This window comes from Ipomoea triloba, chromosome 9 (assembly GCF_003576645.1).
Source record: "Ipomoea triloba cultivar NCNSP0323 chromosome 9, ASM357664v1".
Classification (NCBI taxonomy): domain Eukaryota; kingdom Viridiplantae; phylum Streptophyta; class Magnoliopsida; order Solanales; family Convolvulaceae; genus Ipomoea; species Ipomoea triloba.
Window position 1 is genome coordinate 4,933,357 of NC_044924.1, and position 19,335 is coordinate 4,952,691.

Genomic DNA, 19,335 nt, shown 5'->3' on the forward strand with positions numbered 1-19,335 from the left:
CAAGTCATGGGTCTAATCAATTTGGTTAATTTTAAATTCTTAAATAATTGACTGTTGCAATAGTAAAACAATTAAAAGAAGAATTAGAAGCTTAATGTGCGGTAGTATTGAATTTGCGTGTTTAGCGCGAAACCTGAGATTAGAAGAAAAACATCCTAGTCTCATGTCCTGATGGTACGCTCAGAAATCGAGTTTGTTGGTGATGTCCAGGGGCGCAACTCTAGGCGTCTCTCTCATTTTACATCAACCACAAAAGCAAACGAACCTCAATTCTTCACAGTACAACAGAATAACATGCAAACCAACTTAACCCTCAAATTCACTCTGACATTTTCACAAACACATAATGCCCAGCAAGTTGAAGAAGGCGATCGGGGCAGTGAAGGACCAAACCAGCATCGGCATCGCCAAGGTCGCGAGCAACAACTCCTCCAACCTTGAGGTCGCCGTCCTCAAAGCCACCACCCATGACGATCTCCCCATGGAGGACCGCTACGTCCAGGAGGTGCTCCAGCTCGTCTCCGCCGACAAGGCGTACGCGGCGGCCTGCGCCCGCGCGATTAGCAAGCGGATCGGGCGGACGCGGAACTGGATCGTGACCTTGAAGTCTCTGGTCCTGGTGCTCCGGATTTTCCAGGACGGCGATCCGTATTTCCCGCGGGAGGTTCTTCACGCGATGAAACGCGGCGCCAAAATCCTCAACCTCGCGAGCTTCCGAGACGACTCGAATTCAAGCCCCTGGGACTTCACGGCCTTCGTCCGGACGTTCGCGCTCTACCTGGACGAGCGCCTGGATTGCTTCCTCACCGGGAAGCTGCAGCGGCGGTTCACGCACAACGCGCCTCTCCTGAGCCGGCGCCCCGACGAGCCGGTCCGGGAGATGAAACCGGTGATGCTGTTGGACCGGATCGGACACTGGCAACGGTTGTTGGAGCGGGCGATGTCCACCAGGCCGACCGGGGCGGCGAAGAATGACCGCCTCGTGCAAATCGCGCTTTACGCGGTGGTGGAAGAGAGTTTCGATCTGTACAAAGATATCTCCGACGGACTTTCTCTCATCCTCGATAATTTCTTCAACTTAGAGCACCAATCCGGCGTGGTTGCCTTCCAGACCTGCATGAGAGCGGCGAAACAGTACGAGGAGCTATCGGAATATTACGATCTGTGTAAGAGCATGGGAGTCGGGAGATCGCCGGAGTATCCGAACATTCAGAAAATCTCCGAGGAGCTGATTGAAACCCTACAGGAGTTTCTGAAAGATCAATCGTCGTTTCCGGTCCACGCAAAGTCGCCTAACAATCATCCCTCGTTTCTGCTCCTCCCTTCTCCAACCACTCCCCACCGCTCTCGCCACAATAGCTTCGACGCACTATACGATCAAATCTGCGCTTCTCGTAGCTCGAGGCGCGGTACTAGCTATGGCGGACAATCCGAATTTTCCGTTGCAACTGACGGATCCTCGGAAACCGGGTCGGAAATCGGGATTGATGATCTTCTCAACGCTACGCTAACCAGCGGGAAAAACCCTGCCGTTTCCAATGATTTGGAGACCTATTCAGAAATAGACGATAACTATATGCTCAGTGACTCGGGATCGGCCAAGTCATTGCAGGCTTCAAATTCATTCGCCGATCTTTTATCATTGGACGATTGGAACGGAGAAGACGAAATCGGAGACGGAGAAGAGGCGGCGCCGCCGCCTAGTTCTTCCAAAGGCGCAACTACACACAATGTTGACGAGTTTGAACTGAATAATGATGCGGCCGCGGGCTGGGAGCTTGTGTTATTCGAAACACCGCCGCAAGAGGCGGCGGCGGCGCCACCGTCGGACAACAAATTCAATCCCCCGTCGAATTTTGATTTCGAAAGCTTGTTTGATCAGGTTTCCCCGCCATTACCGCCGGCTAATACAAGTCCAAATTCATTACCCTTAGACGCGCTGTACAATCAAAGCCAACCAATATCGGCACCTCAACGTCACTATAATCCTTTTCTCCAAGAAGAATTTCCGACGACCACAGCCCCACCTCCCGACGCTTTCCAACCTCTGGACATGTTTTCCGCGCCTCCGACATTCCCAGCCCCGCCGAAAACTTCATCGCAAAATCCTTCCTTCGCACCGACGTTTTCTGCACCAAATCCAACCGCAACCGCCGCGCATAATACCGATTTCTCATCACCGCCTACCTTCCAAGCAACTTCTCCACCGCAAAACGACTTTTCTCCGGCGCCGACCTTCCATGCAACTCCGACTCCGATCTATTCTGCACAAACCCTAGAATCGACGCCAATGCACAATGCCTATTCTCCTCCGGCGCCGACCTTCCAGACTCCGACAATTCCGGCACAAAGTCCAACACCAGCGCCTACCTTCCAAGTAACGCCCAAAAACTCCGAGAGAAGTCCGGCGGCCACAGCGCCAGTGCAGAGTGAGTTTCCGTCGACGCCTACATTTCAGGCATCCGTAGCGGGAACAACAACAACAATGCCGCAGATGCAGATGCAGAAGGAGATGGACCCTTTCGCGTCACTGTTCGACGACCAAATGTTTGGTAGTTCAAACATGAGTACGCAGAACATGGTGCAAGAACAACAACTTTGGTTGCAGAACCAAAACAAGATAATCGCAAAGCATATGTCCTAAACATACTAACATATTATATATGTATATGATTCGTGTTTACTTTCTGTTTTGTTTTTGTTTTTAATGTTGTAATTATAATTTCTTTTTGGGTTATGATGATTAGCTAGCAGTGCAGGACTAGTTCTTTTGTTTAGGCAAATTATTATGTGGATCCGAATCCAAAATACAGAATTTGATACGGAATATTCACAATTTATATACTGAATGTTTACAATTCAATATGTAAATTGTGAATATTCAGTACCTAAATGGATAGGGGTCCATGGTATAACTATCATTTTGTTTAATCAACAATTTCGAAGCCAAAACTATCACATTATTTCAGTTAAATATTTATAATTTATTACAGCTGAACAAAATATTCTCAAAATTCATGGTTTTGTTTCGCACACCTAACTTACAAGCGTTTGTTTTGCCATGCACCATGTCTATGTTTACAATTTTTTTATTTTATGTTTACAATTTTAGAACTTTATGTTCACAATTTTGAATTATATATGTTCACAATTTTTGAACTTTATATTCATAATTAAAAAATTCTATGTTCAAAATTTTAGAACTCATGTGCAAGGTGGACCCGGGTCCATAGCATAATTTGCGGCTTACAAGCTAAGTAGCTCTAAACTCAAATCAAGGAAGTTGAGATTCAATTTCATGATCTTGCAGTTACAAGTTTGTATCTTTAATCATTTGGGCTGGGTTACCGAGTATTGAATTATTGATTGAATACAATGAACCATGGGATCCAAAAATCTCTGAGCTAGGCTTGGTTCTGGGCCATAAAGGAATTTATTTTGCATTTGATTGAGTGATTGGGCGAGTTTAGGGCCTTTTGCTGCACATTCCAAATTGAGTGTAAGCTCAATAACCTTGTAAGGAAGCCTTGTGTGGGCTAATTTTATTACAATACATTTATTAGGCAAATTATTATGTAGACACGAGTCTATGGTATAACTATTACATTTATTGTTATAATTTACGGAGTATCTTGTAATATAAATCATGATTTATGGTGTAATGATTGGGGACGGGAAAAGAATACATTGCATGAATATAGATTTGAAACAAACGATGGAAATACAAAATGAATTTAATCATTCATGATCTATTTTACGGATCAATTGTTTTGAAAGTGCTTTTTCTAAACAATCACATTTATGTGAGATTATCTCACATATTTTTATCTGTAAAACGGGTCGGGTTAATATGAAAATGTAATACTTATATTGAAAAATGTATTTAGCATAAGTATTACATTTTCTTCTTGACTGTACCCGTCTCACGGACAAAGATACGTAAAACGGTCTCACACAAATTTTTATCTTTTCTAAAAAGCAATAAAAATGCATTTGATTTTATTTAAATAGTTTTAAAAAGTAAAGAGACAATATGCAAATACACCATAACAATAATTCAACTAATTTAACAATTTAAAAAGAGTTAGAAACTCTATTCACTAACACTCTCAACAAAAGTAAATGAGAAGTAAATACGTCAATTTAGTTTGGAGGCTCAACACCAAATTGTACACTTTTACGTACAACGAATCAAATCCAAATCCTAACTTTCAATGTCCATGGCCGGAATTGAACTCCTACTTTGCCGTTGCAATCAAGTTTTAAGTAAAATTTCTCATCAATTAGACCAATGTCGCGAATGCATCTTTTGTTTTTTATTAAATTATAGTGCATGAGATAGTCAACTAACATGTAGTGTAATAGGATCCCGATTACTATTCTAAATGAATGCTCATAAGTTCAAATCTCGATAAAGAATTATGAGTATCTAAACAAAATAAAATAAGTGCATGAGATAAATAGTAGTTGAAGCCTTGAAGGGCTTGAGGTTCCAAGAAAACGAGTGTCTGTCTCTTAACTTTCATTGATAATGGATGAATTAAATGGATCATATTTTGGGTACTGTGAGATGGCGACAGCCTTGCAAGTTGCAAGCACCAAGAAAAATAATCTCTTTTAGAGGAACATATATATAATCTCATTAATGTAGCTGTCTGAGGCAATGGGCTGGGGGTTCACAAAAACTACAAAAATCTTTCCTAAATTTCACCATATTATGATTTTCTTTTTTGGGTGTTTACCTTGGTTGTCTAACATGCATAGTAATATCACAACAACAGAATTGTCCCGCCAGAGTAGTTCAAGTGATGTCCTACTGAAATAGTTCAAGTGATCGTCCAATCAACGTTTAATCAATGATGATGTCAGTAAATTTAAAGTGATATGTAGTCTTGTTTTGAAAAAAGAAAATCATCCCTCTCTGTTTTGAAGTGCTTTTTCTAAAGAATTCAGTATATATATATTTTTGGGTTCAGTATCATAAGGATTGAACCCATATATATATATATACACACACTTAATTTTTTGTATGATGAGCTGCACATCTGTTAAAGTGATATAAATGTAGATATGGTGCTCAATGCCACTAGTCTAGTTTGAATGAAAGGATAAGGATGAGTGTAACTAGAGATTATGGAAGATTAGAAGATATAGTTGAATTGAATTAAGAGACAAGATCATGTGATATGTATGTAGACTAACGATATTATATTTGATTTAGAGAAAGAAAACCCGCAAAGCAACATCCAAAAAAGTCTCCTTGTATCCATCTGTCATCCCAACATCCACAGGGAATCAGAGGAAACTGGCGTTGCTTCTTCATATTCGTGTAGAATATTGTTCGGACTCGTAAAAAGTGATCAAATGAAGAAAACATGATTATCACGCTTGGATAATTACGAGTTCAATTATTGCCAACACTCTCCTAATTGAGCACGCTGCACAAGATGTGATCTTCTTTTTGCAGTTTATGTGATTTACTTAATGTAAATCCTCGAGTAGTAATTGTGGAATGGTTTCCCTCCTTTGCCCCATATACAAAAAAAGAAATGGAACATTTTTCCAAAATGCCAAGTGGTGCCAGTTTGCTGTGATTCTGAGCATGCTTGAAAAGAAGATTCCGGGCAGCAAATGTGAGCAGGAATTTATGTTCATTCTTGAATTTGAAGTTAGCCTAGTAAAAAGTTGCAAGTCAACAAAATTGTCATTCTTACCCTGCAAGTTTTAGCGGGAAGGAAGGGTGGGAGCACAGGTGGGGAAACCATTCTGAGAAGAATCATGACTACTCACCACAGCCTATGCAACTTTACAGCTTGCTATTGCATGCACACCCCCAAAAGTTCCTCCCTTTTTCCTCTCTTTACCACCATCACTTCATTCACTATAAAGAAACAGAGATGGGGTAGGAGGGGGTGGCTTAGTGGGTTGGAAGTGTTCTATTTTTGTCAAAACATTCTCAGTTAAACCTGTCTCACAAGGTTATGCCATCTCGATGAACCCTGCCCCAAAGGATTTAGTTTACCCTATTAAACCTGTCTCACAAGGTTATGTGCCATCTCGATGAACCCTGTCCCAAAGGGTTTAGTTTAGCCTGTGCACACCATCATGTACTGGTTAGATTTTTAATATTGATTTGACACAAATGTATGATGATCCAATTTGTTCATATACATAATTCTTGCTTCTTGGACATATTCTAAATTCTAGCGTAGACTAATGCCAATGAGACATAAACAATATGAAAGAGGGAGGCATGTGGAGGGGTATTGTGACCCGGAGAGGAGAATGAAATAAGACCTACCACTTTATGTACAATCTAACCACATAATATACGACCCACCAAATACATATATATCTAACCTAACCACCTTTCGCATGTGAGGTCGCTATAAACGCACCCTCACCAACACCAAACTAGGCCCCCATCCCCCTATTAACTTTATTTCTACTGTCCTTTGCTTCCCAACATCATCCTTCCCCCCACCCCTGCTGCTTCCTCTTCACTTTTTTTACTTTTCATCTTTTTCTAGATTCTCATCATTTCCTTCCATCCCCAAATAATCAACTTCATAACAATCATGTTCACAACTCATCCTATGGTTCAACATAAGACCAAAACAATTTTAAGGTGTTGATTAGGGTTCAACATAAGACTGACAAAAATAATTTTATAAGTGTCGATCAGCACTGGTGCCTCTTGCGAATACAACTATGTATGTTTTTGGAGTTGTACCGGATATTGTGGGTACAGGAGTTTATAGTACCCGGTTCAACTCCAAAAACATACCTGGTTGTACCGGTGCAGAAGACATGATTGACATCTCGAGGAATAAGACGTTCATTCAAGTGAAGACCTTCGGCTTGATATTAAAGCTTATGCCCTAGCTTACCTCAAGGTGGAGCACGGCACATGGAAACTGCTTCCAATTATGAATGACAGACTGAAGAAGGACCCCACCCACCATTAGCTAAATTGCTGATATCAGTGTGTTATAGTCAGTAGTGCTCAATTCTCCTCTAATCATTGGAATCAATTCCTGTTACCAGCTAACACTAGTTTGGTATCTAAAGAAAAACTAACAAAGAGCCAACTGGGCCTTTAATATTTTAGATTCTTGGAGGCTGCTATGCTACCCCTTCAGCCTAGCCATTATATAATATAAAAATCAAACACAATCATTTGAAAGCCATCACCAGAAATTGGCTAGAAATAGAATAATAATATGACTAGATGAATGTATTTCATTAGAGGTATAAGCATATATTTCACCACAATATAGACAAAAGGGAGAGTTTTAGAAGAGAGTTGCACACATCTAATTAGAGCTTGGTTATTACATTAGAAAGAAAGCAACAGTGGATTTACATTATCAAACAAGACTAGAGAATTAAAAGTGGGGGAAAACCCCAGCATCACTCACTTACACGCTTCACATAATTAAATAATTTAAACATTACATAAAGTAATAAAGGTAAAAAGAAAATAAACAAGGATACTCCCTAAAAACCGCATCCATGCCATTATCATGTGATTTAGAATAAATTAATTTTTTAAAATTACTTTTCTAATTTTATAATATAGTACTGTATAAGGTAAAATTTAGTGTATACCAAGTGTGTATTCATCTGCTTCTTGTGCAGGAAAAGTGGTGGTTTCCTAGTAGAGAGTTAGGAAATCCAAATGAACCCCTGCACAAAATACCATGGTAACACTAATGTTAGGAGAGAAGAATTCTGTAAAAAATATGAAAACCAAAGCAAAAAAGAAAGGGGAAACATTGAATGAAATGAGTACAAACTGTAATGCGCATCATGTGTAATTTTGTCAGTTAATCAATCAATACTATACCTAACAAAAAGGTATGTTAAGATCATGAGTTATCAATCTATACCATGGTTGGTAGTTACAGTTTTGCTTAATAGTAACTTTTCCAAAAAAAAGTTGAGTTAAAGTAGGACTCTAAAGTCATGCATCCTATGCAAAATCTTGACCAAATTATAAGCATTAATCTTCAAGACTTCTTCAGAAAGATAGATATGGTACCTTTTTAGGACACAGCCTTCAACTTTAAGGGTAGTTTAGTTATAGATATATAAATAATGGACTGCCCTACTTTACTTAATATGAACGGATTGATTGGAAGAGTTGTCACTCTTCTAGGTAGCATTTGGATACTTAAGATTGCCCTAAGTGAATTCCATAACTAGTAACTGCATCATTGCAACAACACATAGAACTAATTATCTCATGGTCCTTAAAATTATAGATGAAATACACTCCTTTTATGCAATTTTTGCTTCTTAAAGACAAGTTCTTGTGTTAATAACAGCTGATTCAAAGGAAACCAAAGCTAAAACATCATCTTATTGTTTCCAAGGTTAGAGGAGAAAATAACAAGGATGACATCTCACTGAACGTTTGAAGAAACAGGCTATAGTATCATAAAAGAAGAACTATTTGTTTGTTTGTTTTGATCAAGAAGAACTCAGCAGCTGGAATGTAACAGTAATTTCTAAAGAAAATATCATTATATAAAGAATTAATTACCTTCGATGGTGGTTGTTAGATGCATAATTATCATTCACTCCTCCATGTCCGGGTGAGTATGCTCTTCAGCCGACTCATGGAGAGTCTCTGCAAGGCCTTTTTGGCCCCAACAACCTCCATCTCTGTCAGAGTTTGCAAATGTCCATTAACTCCAGCTGCCACAAGCAGCTTGCGGCATCCCTTACTCCCGCCAGCCATGATTGCCGCCACCACTGCCACCGGGAACTTCTTTGAAACCAAATCGTTCTTTGGATCCAGCATCTGGGAAAGCTTCATTACACTCTTCTCATCCCTCACCAAGTCCTTACGATTGGACTTCACAGTCAACAAGGAAACCAAGGCATTTGCTGCCACCTCCTGCAGCCCATCAGGCTTTGCAGACTCCATTAACTTCACCAAAGCACCCATACACCCGGCAATTGCCCTCTTATCACTCTCACTTATGGATAAATTCGCAAGCAGTGAAGCAGAAATGTACTGTATCATCGTGTTGCCATGCTTTATAATCTCTGCTAACTGGATAATAAAAGTGGTGGATGATGAGAGATGTTTTGAAGTTAACTCACAGGTAGAAAGGGAATGAGTTGCCCTCAAAACATGCTCTAATGTATCAGAGCTGCTAGATTCATGTAGCAGCTGAAGCAGCTTCTGCAACCCCTTTTCCTTAAGTAACAAATCACGGTAATATTTGCCGGAAGAAGCTAGTATTGCTATGCAGTTTGCCGCCTTTTCTTGGGCTGAGGCCTTGCCTGATACCAGTAATTGCACTAAAACAGGAATAGCCCCTTCATCTGCTAATGCAATCCGAACATCTTCGTTGACTGATACGTTTCGAATTGCCCCGACACCATGAATTTGAGCTGAGGCGGACCCTGATTTACAGAGTTCAACTAGGACAGGGACACCTCCATAGGCAGAGATTGCCCAGGCATTTTCGGGATCAGTAGTTATGCATTCCACAGCCATGGCGGCCCTTTCCTTGACGGTGACCGAACAGGACTCGATTACCCTAAGCAGCGGCCCCAACCCGCCCTCTTCAAACACGCACTTCCTGGCCTGATCGCTAGTCGAAACAAGCATCGACACGGCCAGAACAGCCAGCTCGCGAGTTGCGGGATCCGCGTTAAGGTCCAGAAGATTGATCAAGTAGCCGACATGCCCTTCTTTAGCCACGAGCCCCGCCGATTTCTCGTCCTCAGCGAGAAGCTGAACGAGCGACTCCAAGGCCTTCTTCTTAAACTCGACGCCGCCGATCTGGAGGCGCGTGAAGAGGTCTCTGATGAAGAGGATTAAATCCTCTTTGGTGGAGGTGGAGGTAGGGTGTGAAAGGACAATAGCCGTGGACTGGCGGAGGACGCCGGAGCGGCAGAGGAGGTCAAGGTGGTTAATCTGCTTGGAGAGCCAGCCGGAGGCCATATCGAGGTCGGACTGCATCAGAAGCTTCCCGGGAGTAAAAGAAGGATCTCCGCACTGGCGGCAGAGCGTATCCACCCGGAGAAGAGTCGAAAGCAGGTCAGGAAGAAGCGTAGGGAGGAGCGCATTGTCAGACCAGTGCGGCGATTCGGAGATTTCACTCAGAAGTGACTTTATACTGCCGAGCTTCGACCGGAGAACCTGCCAGCGCGAGGTGAACGACTTAATCGACAGAGACGACGGCAGCAATTGCGAAAGAAGGACGGTGATTCGATCAAGGATTTCCGCCGGAGACGGCGGCTGCTCGGCGCCGGAGTGCTGCATTTGCTCTTCTCCTTCTTTTCTTACCGAACAATCACAGACTATTCCTATTTCCTCACGCTCTTCAACAATCAATCTCCATAAAAGAAAGAAACACGAAGCTCTGAGCTATGGAGATCGGTTAAGCAAGAAGAGATTGCGTAGAGTGAAAGGTAAAGAGGGAAAATGGCCCGGCAACGACGGCTTGGGAACTTGGAACCGATACAAAAAGCGGTGAAAACTGGGGAAATGATATCAAGAGATCGTTAAGATAGCGGTGAGCATTAACTGGTAAAGCCAACCGAATTTTATTCAACTTTAAAAACAAATGGATGGTACTATCACAATTCACAATTTTATATTAGAAAACAAATTATTTATATTTGTAAATTTTAAATAATAAATTTGGCCCGACTTGATATAATAATACTTTTTTTTTTTGATATAATAATACTTTTTAAACACTCGTTTTTATCATCTTTTTTATAAGTCGTTATCATACAAAATTTTTATTTCTAAATAGCAAGCGGTACACCCCTTAAAATCACATGTTGTAAAAATCCGCCTTCTACGCTAAGGTGAATTGCTCTTTAAGCGGTCACCTAGCACCTAATTCGGTCGATTGGGTCGAGTTGGTGACCGACTCGACCGAAATTCGGCAGAATTAGTCGAGTAAATTCGGGCGAATCGGCCTTGTTAATTTTTTTATTTTAAATAATTATATATATATATATATATATATATATGTCATACATCCACACACATGCACTATTTTTTTATAGGTCGCCGCCGCCTAGGAGCTAGGCGCTAATCTATTGTTCAACTAGCTTCTAGCGCTTACTGCAATTATGCTTAAAATTAAAGGTCAATAAATTTAAATAAATGACAAGTACTTTTTCTTTTGAAAGGACAAGTACTTCTATTTGATACTACTTATCTATTTTATTTCTTTATTTACATGTTATATAGTTATGTAAGACCAAGCAATATAGTACTGTAAAGTTTTATAATTTCATAAACTTATAGTATTAAAATTAAAAATTATGATATATTATGGTTTACATAAATATTTATGATATCCATTGGTAATTATGAATTATTGCATGGACCATGGTCCACACAGCTGTGTGGACCAAAAATAAAAAGTACATTATTTTTGTACTGAAGGTACATTATTTTTGTATTGTAGGTACACTATTTAATAGTATATATCAAATAATGTACCTTCAGTACAAAAATAATATACCCTAAAATAATGTACCTACACTACAAAAATAATGCACCTTCAGTAAAAAAGATAAATGTACTTTTTATTTTTTATTCACACAACTGTGTGAACCATGGTCCATACAATAATGATTGTTATGGTGGGAGGTTGGGCTTGTGAACCGTGAACGGTGACCGCATGCAAAGTCATGCAGCCCACCTCTCAAGTTTAAAGGCATATAACTGTACTGATATAAGTGCATAGCCCATACAGAGTCAAATAAATATTTAAATCCAACCTTTATAAAATAAAACAAAATCAAGTAATATTATTGTTTTTTTTTTTTGAATACTATTGATCCTGTTACATGTAGTATCTGTCCATTGTTATTGTTAAAATAGTACTCAATATTTAATACACTTTTCATTTTTAACCTCAAATCCTCAAGCAGTATTATATTTACCTTATTTCACACTTTTTCTTTTATTGCTACGATGTGCACTAATTGATCAAATTATAACTTTAACTTTAACTTGTTTGATTCACGACAAATAATATAAATAAATGAAATTTAAAATTCACAAGAAATGAATATAATAAGATTGCATACTATATTAGTCTGTAAGTGCGATAACAATAAGAGGAAGAAAAAGAAAAACTATTAAGATTGAGATATCTAAAAGTACTCAAAGGACTTTCTTTTCCTTGTGTTATGGGAATTGAAATTTTAAAGTATCATAGTCTCCCACCAATTAAATATGGAAATTCACACTATTTGAGTTATTATTTATATCATATTGAGCAATACTTACTAATTTTTGGTGTGCGTTATCATTCAAGCTCGACTAAGTAAGCTACTATATCGGTTTACACTCCACATGGATAGGAGTGGGTTCGAGCTTTACAAAAGTAGACATCGATTCTGATACCAATTGTCGAATTTGAACGCTGCACTATGTTTACTTCCGATCATGCTTAACCACAAAATTATTTACTAATAATTAGATGGACATTAAGAGCATCACCATCAATGTGTTCTAAGGGGATAATGTCAGAAATTTTGCCATGGTGGCATGAGAGATAGTATGAGAGAGAGTATTTGGGGTTCATATTGCTAATTAGGAGTTATTGGCTGACATAAAAAAAAGGAAGCAAAGACTATCTGCTCGCGAATGCGCACTGTTGACACTGAAAATTTGCTAAATATTGTTACTTTTTTAATATTAGTATATTTAAATGTATTTGGATAATATTGATATTATCTAATTTGTTAATTAGATAATATCAAAAGAGTTTGAATTTATCAAAACTCTTTATCTTACAGCTATAAATAGGACCTTTTATTTCTATGTATTCATCCTAGGAAAAATCATAGAAATAGCTTGAAGCTTATTTAGAGAATTAGAGATCATGATCATGAAAATAAAAGCCCCATGACCTTGAAAGTCCAAAGCTCCTCCATGGAATGTATTTCTATGATCAAACTCTTTTGATATTAGAGACGCCTCCAAGCCTTCGGACGACGTTGCTATGATCAAACTCTTTTGATATTATCTAATTAACAAATTAGATAATATCAATATTATCCAAATACATTTAAATATACTAATATTAAAAAAATAACAATATTTAGCAAATTTTCAGTGTCAACAAATTAAAATCTGTAAACACAAAAAAAATTCGAAATTGTATATATTCACAAAATCGGGTTACAGTGTATATGTAATTCAAGTTGCAGGTACAAAATCTCTGTATAGTCCTCTGATTCTTCGCTGACGTGTTCTACTGAAGTGCCTCCGGGTTTCAAGTGGCGTAGCCTCCGGGATTCAACTGACGTAGCTTCCGGGATTCAAATGGCGTAGCTTTCCGGGATTCAAACGGCGTGGCCTTCCGGGATTCAAGGGCGTGATATTCAACTGGAACCGTCAAAGTACTTCAAGTTTCTAACTGCTTCAGAATGCCTTCAAAGCCTTCAAAAGCTCTCAAGTCTTCAATCCTCAAGGTGTGTTTTAAATGTGAAATGAGGGGCTCTATTTATAGTGGAGTGTGCAACCAATTTCCCTCAACAAACTCCCTAATTAATTAATTAAATAATTAATTAATTAATTAAGGGAATGAACATTTCCATAATCAAGTCCAGGTTCAAAACTCTATCATCTAATTCAAATTCAAATTAATTATAATTATTAAATTCAAATATAATAAAATTATATTTAAATTATAATTATAATTATTATTAAATTCAAATATGAATCGGGCTTGGACCATTAATTAACTCAATAACTCAACATCAATTTTAATTGGGCTAATCATCTTAATTTAATTTTCAAAGCCCAATTAATTAAATTGGTCCAATAATCCTATCTCAAACTGAGCCCAATAATAATTTATCAATCCATTCTCCGGGTTCAAATTTTCCGTGTCTACAAATTGCCCCCTCGAGACTTGCCGGGACATGCCGCTTGATGTGCTTGGAGCGAGGAAGTCTTGAAATTTAAAATTTGACACAACCTTGATCAATGGGTCAAATAATTGATCAAATTTTTATTAAACCCATTAAGCTTGACGATCCATGCTCAAAACAGACTCCACATTCGGGCCCATCTCTAACCATATGCTTACAAGGATTACAAACATACGGCAATTTAAATTTCAACATCCCATTAAACTAAAATGCTTAGAGGAATTATCATGTTTCAAAATTCCATCAAACCCAAATGCATGTCTGGATAATTTTTTTTAAAATCACTCTAATCACAAAAGATCATATGTGAGCCCAATTATATGCTCAAACATTTCATGAGCCCAAAACCCTTCTGACCTCCTATGATGTATCAAAACTCAAGTCAAAGTCCAATATCTCACTAGGATGGATCTGCACGTACATCCCAATTCCTAACTTCAGTAGAAACCAATATTATGCGTGATTCTAGCATAACCGACTGCAAAAATTTTTATCTCCATCATATTAGGATGTAGAGTTTTAATCCAACTCTAACTATAACTCTCCCCATAATACACTATAAATAGGAGCTTCCACATAGCCACATTCACAACCAATATCGTGCAACAGAGCATCAAGGAAAAACAGTTTGCTGGCTTTCAATCAGGTAAATTTATGTTCTTATTATTACTTCTTATCTCTCCATGTGCACCATATTCTATTTGCAGAGGAGTAAAAAAAAAAAAATCAAGAAATAACCCAAAATCAAGAATCAACGAAATTCATAAACCCAGGAAAAAGTAGCAGGAATCTGCCAAGTAGAACAACCACCGGAGCGCGGTATCATTGACGCCGCCCGAGAGTGGGTTTCTACTTGGACTACCCAGATTTCTGTTGCTGTTGGAGCTCTCCACTCGGGACCGCCAAAGTCTTTCTGCCGTCAAATTACTACAACGACGAACAACGGGAAGTCTACCGAGTAGAACAACCACCGGAGCGCGGTATGATTGATGCCGCCCGAGAGTGGGTTTCTACTCGGAGTGGACGGATTTTCGTTGTCGGCCGAGCTTCTCACTAGAGGGGTCGCCGGAAACCGCTTCTCAATCGCCGGCACCACTGCTTCGTTAATAGTACACTGCCGTCGATCGCGCGCACTACCGTCCCTATCTCGCAGATTGGAAAAGAAAGAATGAACATTGGCTCTGTTCAGCCTCTCGTCGGAGTTGTTGCGTCGTTGTTTTCACCGGAGACCGCCCAGTGCTTTGTAGACTGCCTCTGCAATTTGTCGCCCAATTTTGTTCCTTCACTGTGGACGTTGCTGAACATTCTTCTCCTTCAATATTAATGCCACTGGAAATTGATGCTACTGTTGCTCGCCCCGAAACCATGTATGTTGACATCTGCGGCCGCCGGAGTTTGCTGGTTCTTTCCAGAACCCATTTTCCCTTCGTTGAAGTTATCGAAGCTCTTCGCCGTTTAACGCCGAAATTGGGTTGCCACCGTGAACGAGGAAAAGCTGCACTTATAAACATTAAAATGACCTTTAGCTTGATGGAGGAAGACTTGAGCTGCGATTGCAATTTCCAAGATGACCTTCACGTGGCTCTTATTGGGAATGGCATAAAATGCCTTTAACATTATTATTATATACTCCGTAATACATACGTACAGCATGCTGCATACATATGTTCCAGCTTTCTTTTTTTCCTTTTTATTTCCTTTCTTTTAGTTGTTTTTTTCCTTTTTTTTTTTTTTTTGTTTCTTTCGTTTCTTTTTCTTTTGTCTCTTTTTGCTTTTCTTTCTTTTCTGTTTCGTTTTTTTTTATCTTGTTTTCACGTTTTTTTCCTTTTGTTTTAATTCCTAGTTTTTTTCTTTTTCTTTTGTTTTTGTTTCTTTTTTTTTTTGCTCTTTTTTTTATTTCTATTTCTTTTCGTTTTTTTTTCTCTTTCGTTTTTTTTCTTGATCTTTTGCTTTTTCTTTTGTTTTTTACTTTCATAACTCTAAACAATAACAAAGTTAATTATTACTATTATATTATACCTTAGATCATAATAATAATAATAATAACTTTGTTAATAATGATGAAAATAATAATGATAACCTTAATCATTATCATCATTATTTTTTTGCAGTAATTTTTTTCTCAATTTTGGCATAATCTCAACGCGGCTCAAAGATGGTGCAATTTCAAGACCAATGGTTTGAAGGACAAAGGAAATTGGTGATATCAAGCACCAAGAGCGACCACAAAGTCACATTGGCCGTCAATCAACCCCTTGCATCCCCTTCACCGCCAAAGCTCACGGTGTCATATCACGAACGCAACTGGACTCCTGAGTACGACATTCCACCGTCCAAAGTGTGGACTTTGCAACCGGGGTTGAAGCACAAACCTTCCACGGACATCCTTCCCACGCTAGGGAATCGCATAATTGACGATGAGGTCAAGTGGGGTAACGACATCGATTTTAGAGGCGAATTCATTTACACTCCAGGATACTGGGAATGGGCTGAAGATGTACTTAACCTCTTCAGAAAACCTCTAAGGGAAGGCATGATATATGATGCCGTGTTCGCGTCACTATTCACATATGACCGCAACGTTGACATTGTCCAAGCTTTTTGCGAAGCGTGGTGCCCACGAACCAACACATTAATTACCTCCTCCGGCGAGATGTCCATATCGCTGCGAGATTTGTACGTGCTTGGAGGGTTGCCATTGCTTGGGGATATCTACGATGAGCGCATCCCAAACGCCTTGGACTTGAACAAGGGTTCATACACATGCTGTGCGCACTTATTCGAGGCATTTTTCCATTTGACTCAACAAGAAAATCACACCACTTTTATTCAAGCATCCCGATGGATCGACTTCTGGTGCAGGAAAACCCGAAGATATCCAGCTCCTCCACCTCGAAAAGAGAATAAGAAATCTCGACCAAAGGCTACTCACAACCCAAGCGGGATCCTTGAAACTGCTCCTAGATGGTCGAATGTGAGTAAAGCACCCTTCGTCGAACTAAACATCCCCCCAAATCTNGAGTACCCAATCCCTCTCGTAGACCGAATCAACCTGCGGGGGCTTTGAGTGTTGCCCCCTAGTATATTTCACAATGAAGGGAAGCGGGCGTTTGCATTGCTTGCCCCCATCATTCTCACCATCCTCCTCGAGTAATGGTGCGAACATCCCACATGAGATTTGGTTAGAGCTTGCAGTCGCATCAGTAAGTTCAATCTTTCCATCGCGAGCCAGCGCCATTACTTTATCTTTAAAAACAAAGCATTTTTCGATCGGGTGTCCGAGGAGGCGATGATACTTGCAATATTTGGGGTCATCCACCCTGGCAGCTTCTTCGGGGCGCTTCATCTCGGGCAATTCAATCAACTTGAGTTTTAATAACTCATCAAACATGGGCGAAACGTCAGAGTCCAAGAACGGATACTGTTTCTGCTGCATCTCTTCAATAATTCTAGTTCCCCTTGATGGCCCAAAGAATGACCTAGGCCTAGGCTTCTCAGTCACTTTGGTGAAAACCCGTACTGGTGATGTTTTCACGTTCATAACTTCCTTCTTTTCTTGCTTTGGGGAGGGTTTGCCCCCTTTCTTGACTTCTTCCCTTGCAGGTGCTTTAGAGGAGCTAGGCATACTCGACATATTAAGCCCTCCGTTGTTCTCAATGCTCAACTCCATGTCGTGAGCACGGCTGGATAATTCCTCAAATGTCCTGGGCTTGATACCTTGCAGGATGTATGATAGCTCGAAGTACATGCCTTGGATACACATCTCAATTGCTGAACTTTGTGATATCTTTTCCTTGCAGTTGAGGCACAATTCCCTCCACCTCTCAATGTAAGCGCCTGCGCGTTCATCCTTCCATTGGCGAGCGGTGGTGAGCTCCAAGAAGCTAACAGTTCTTCTTGTGCTATAGAACCGAGTTAAGAACTCACGCTCCATGTCACTCCAGCTGTCGATGCAGCCATGCTCCAAGTCAGTGTACCAGTCAAAGGCGGTGCCCTTCAAAGAGCGAACAAACTGCTTGACGAGTAAATCTCCATATGTTCCAGCATCATTGCAAGTTTCCACAAAGTGGGCGATGTGCTGTCTCGGGTTGCCTTTTCCATCGAACTGTTGAAACTTGGGAGGTTGGTAGCCCAGCGGCATCTTCATTTCTTCAACCCTTTGGGTGTAAGGCTTGGAGTAAGTGTATGAAGGTTGTCCTCCCTCGAGTCTCCCTTTGATTGCTCCCATGATATAGTCATTCAGCTGGTCGACGTGTATCATGCCCCCGGAAACTTGAACACTCCTTTCAGCGGGATGCGGACGAGAGGTAGTCTCTTCCATGTGCCTGCTTTGATGACGTGGCGACTCGACGTCAATAGCCTCTTCTTGGGTTTGAGGTCGTTTCTCGGAAGCTCGACTTGTTTCGCCGTTCCTTCCGCTTTCAACCTTTTCACTCAGATCATTAAGCCTCCTTTCTTGACTGTGAAGAAGCCCGCTTATTCCCTCCAGAGCTTTGGTGATGTTTGCTAGTTGTTCCTCCACTGAAGTTGCGTTTGTTGCCATAGCGGGCATGACTGTGTAGACGTGGGTCCACTCCGAGGCTGGTTTCCACATCGGCGATGGATGAGATATGGGAGATGAGCTTCCGCTGCTAAGGGGCTCGCCTGATGGAGTAGGACTCACAGGGTCCTTGCTACTGGTAGTTGTACTTGAGGGAGTAGGGGGAGGACTTTCGCTTCGAGTAGCTTCATTTGAGGGAATGGGACTCTTGCCACCAACGGTCTCTATTGTTGAGGATGAACCCCTATCATATGTAGCTTTCTTTGAGCCGATGGAGACGCCTCCAAGCCTTCGGACGACGTTGCGAGCAATGTTTCGGGTCTCTCCAAGCCTTCGGACGACGTTGCGAGCAATGTTTCGGGTCTCGCCAAGCCTTCGGACGACGTTGCGAGCAATGTTTCGGGTCTCGGTAAGCCTTCGGACGACGTTGCGAGCAATGTTTCGGGTCTCGGTTAACTCCACCCCTAGGTCCCTCACTCGACTCCGAGTCAGTGCACCTTGCACCTCGCGCCTGTCGGAGCCGGCCACAGAAGATGCCTTAGAGCCGGTAGGCCTGTCGGAGCCGGCCACAGAAGATGCCTTAGAGCCGGTAGCTTGAGCGTAAGTCTCCACAGAAGATGCCTTAGAGCCGGTAGCTTGAGCGTAAGTCTGTCTTGATGCCATTTGGATTCTTTGTATAGCTTGGAAGTGAAGAGATGAGAGGCAGAGTTGTCCCACTGGGCGTGCCAAAATCTGTAAACACAAAAAATTCGAAATTGTATATATTCACAATATCGGGTTACAGTGTGTGTGTAATTCAAGTTGCAGGTACAAAATCTCTGTATAGTCCTCTGATTCTTCACTGACGTGTTCTACTGAAGTGC

At 40.6% G+C, this 19,335-nt stretch overlaps 2 protein-coding genes across 2 annotated transcripts; one reads left to right on the forward strand and one right to left on the reverse strand.

Moving 5' to 3' along the window:
• The first annotated feature begins 82 nt into the window (after window positions 1-82).
• Window positions 83-2,952, forward strand: LOC116028862 (clathrin coat assembly protein AP180-like). The gene has a single exon (XM_031270701.1). The coding sequence runs from the start codon at window positions 347-349 to the stop codon at window positions 2,642-2,644; it is 2,298 nt and encodes a 765-aa protein (XP_031126561.1). The 5' UTR covers window positions 83-346; the 3' UTR covers window positions 2,645-2,952.
• Window positions 2,953-7,238: 4,286 nt separating this feature from the next.
• LOC116030080 (vacuolar protein 8) lies at window positions 7,239-10,567 on the reverse strand. Its single transcript, XM_031272198.1, has 2 exons — window positions 8,549-10,567; window positions 7,239-7,689 (listed from the first exon to the last, which is right to left on the reverse strand). The coding sequence occupies exon 1, from the start codon at window positions 10,283-10,285 to the stop codon at window positions 8,579-8,581; it is 1,707 nt and encodes a 568-aa protein (XP_031128058.1). The 5' UTR covers window positions 10,286-10,567; the 3' UTR covers window positions 7,239-7,689; window positions 8,549-8,578.
• Window positions 10,568-19,335: the final 8,768 nt, after the last annotated feature.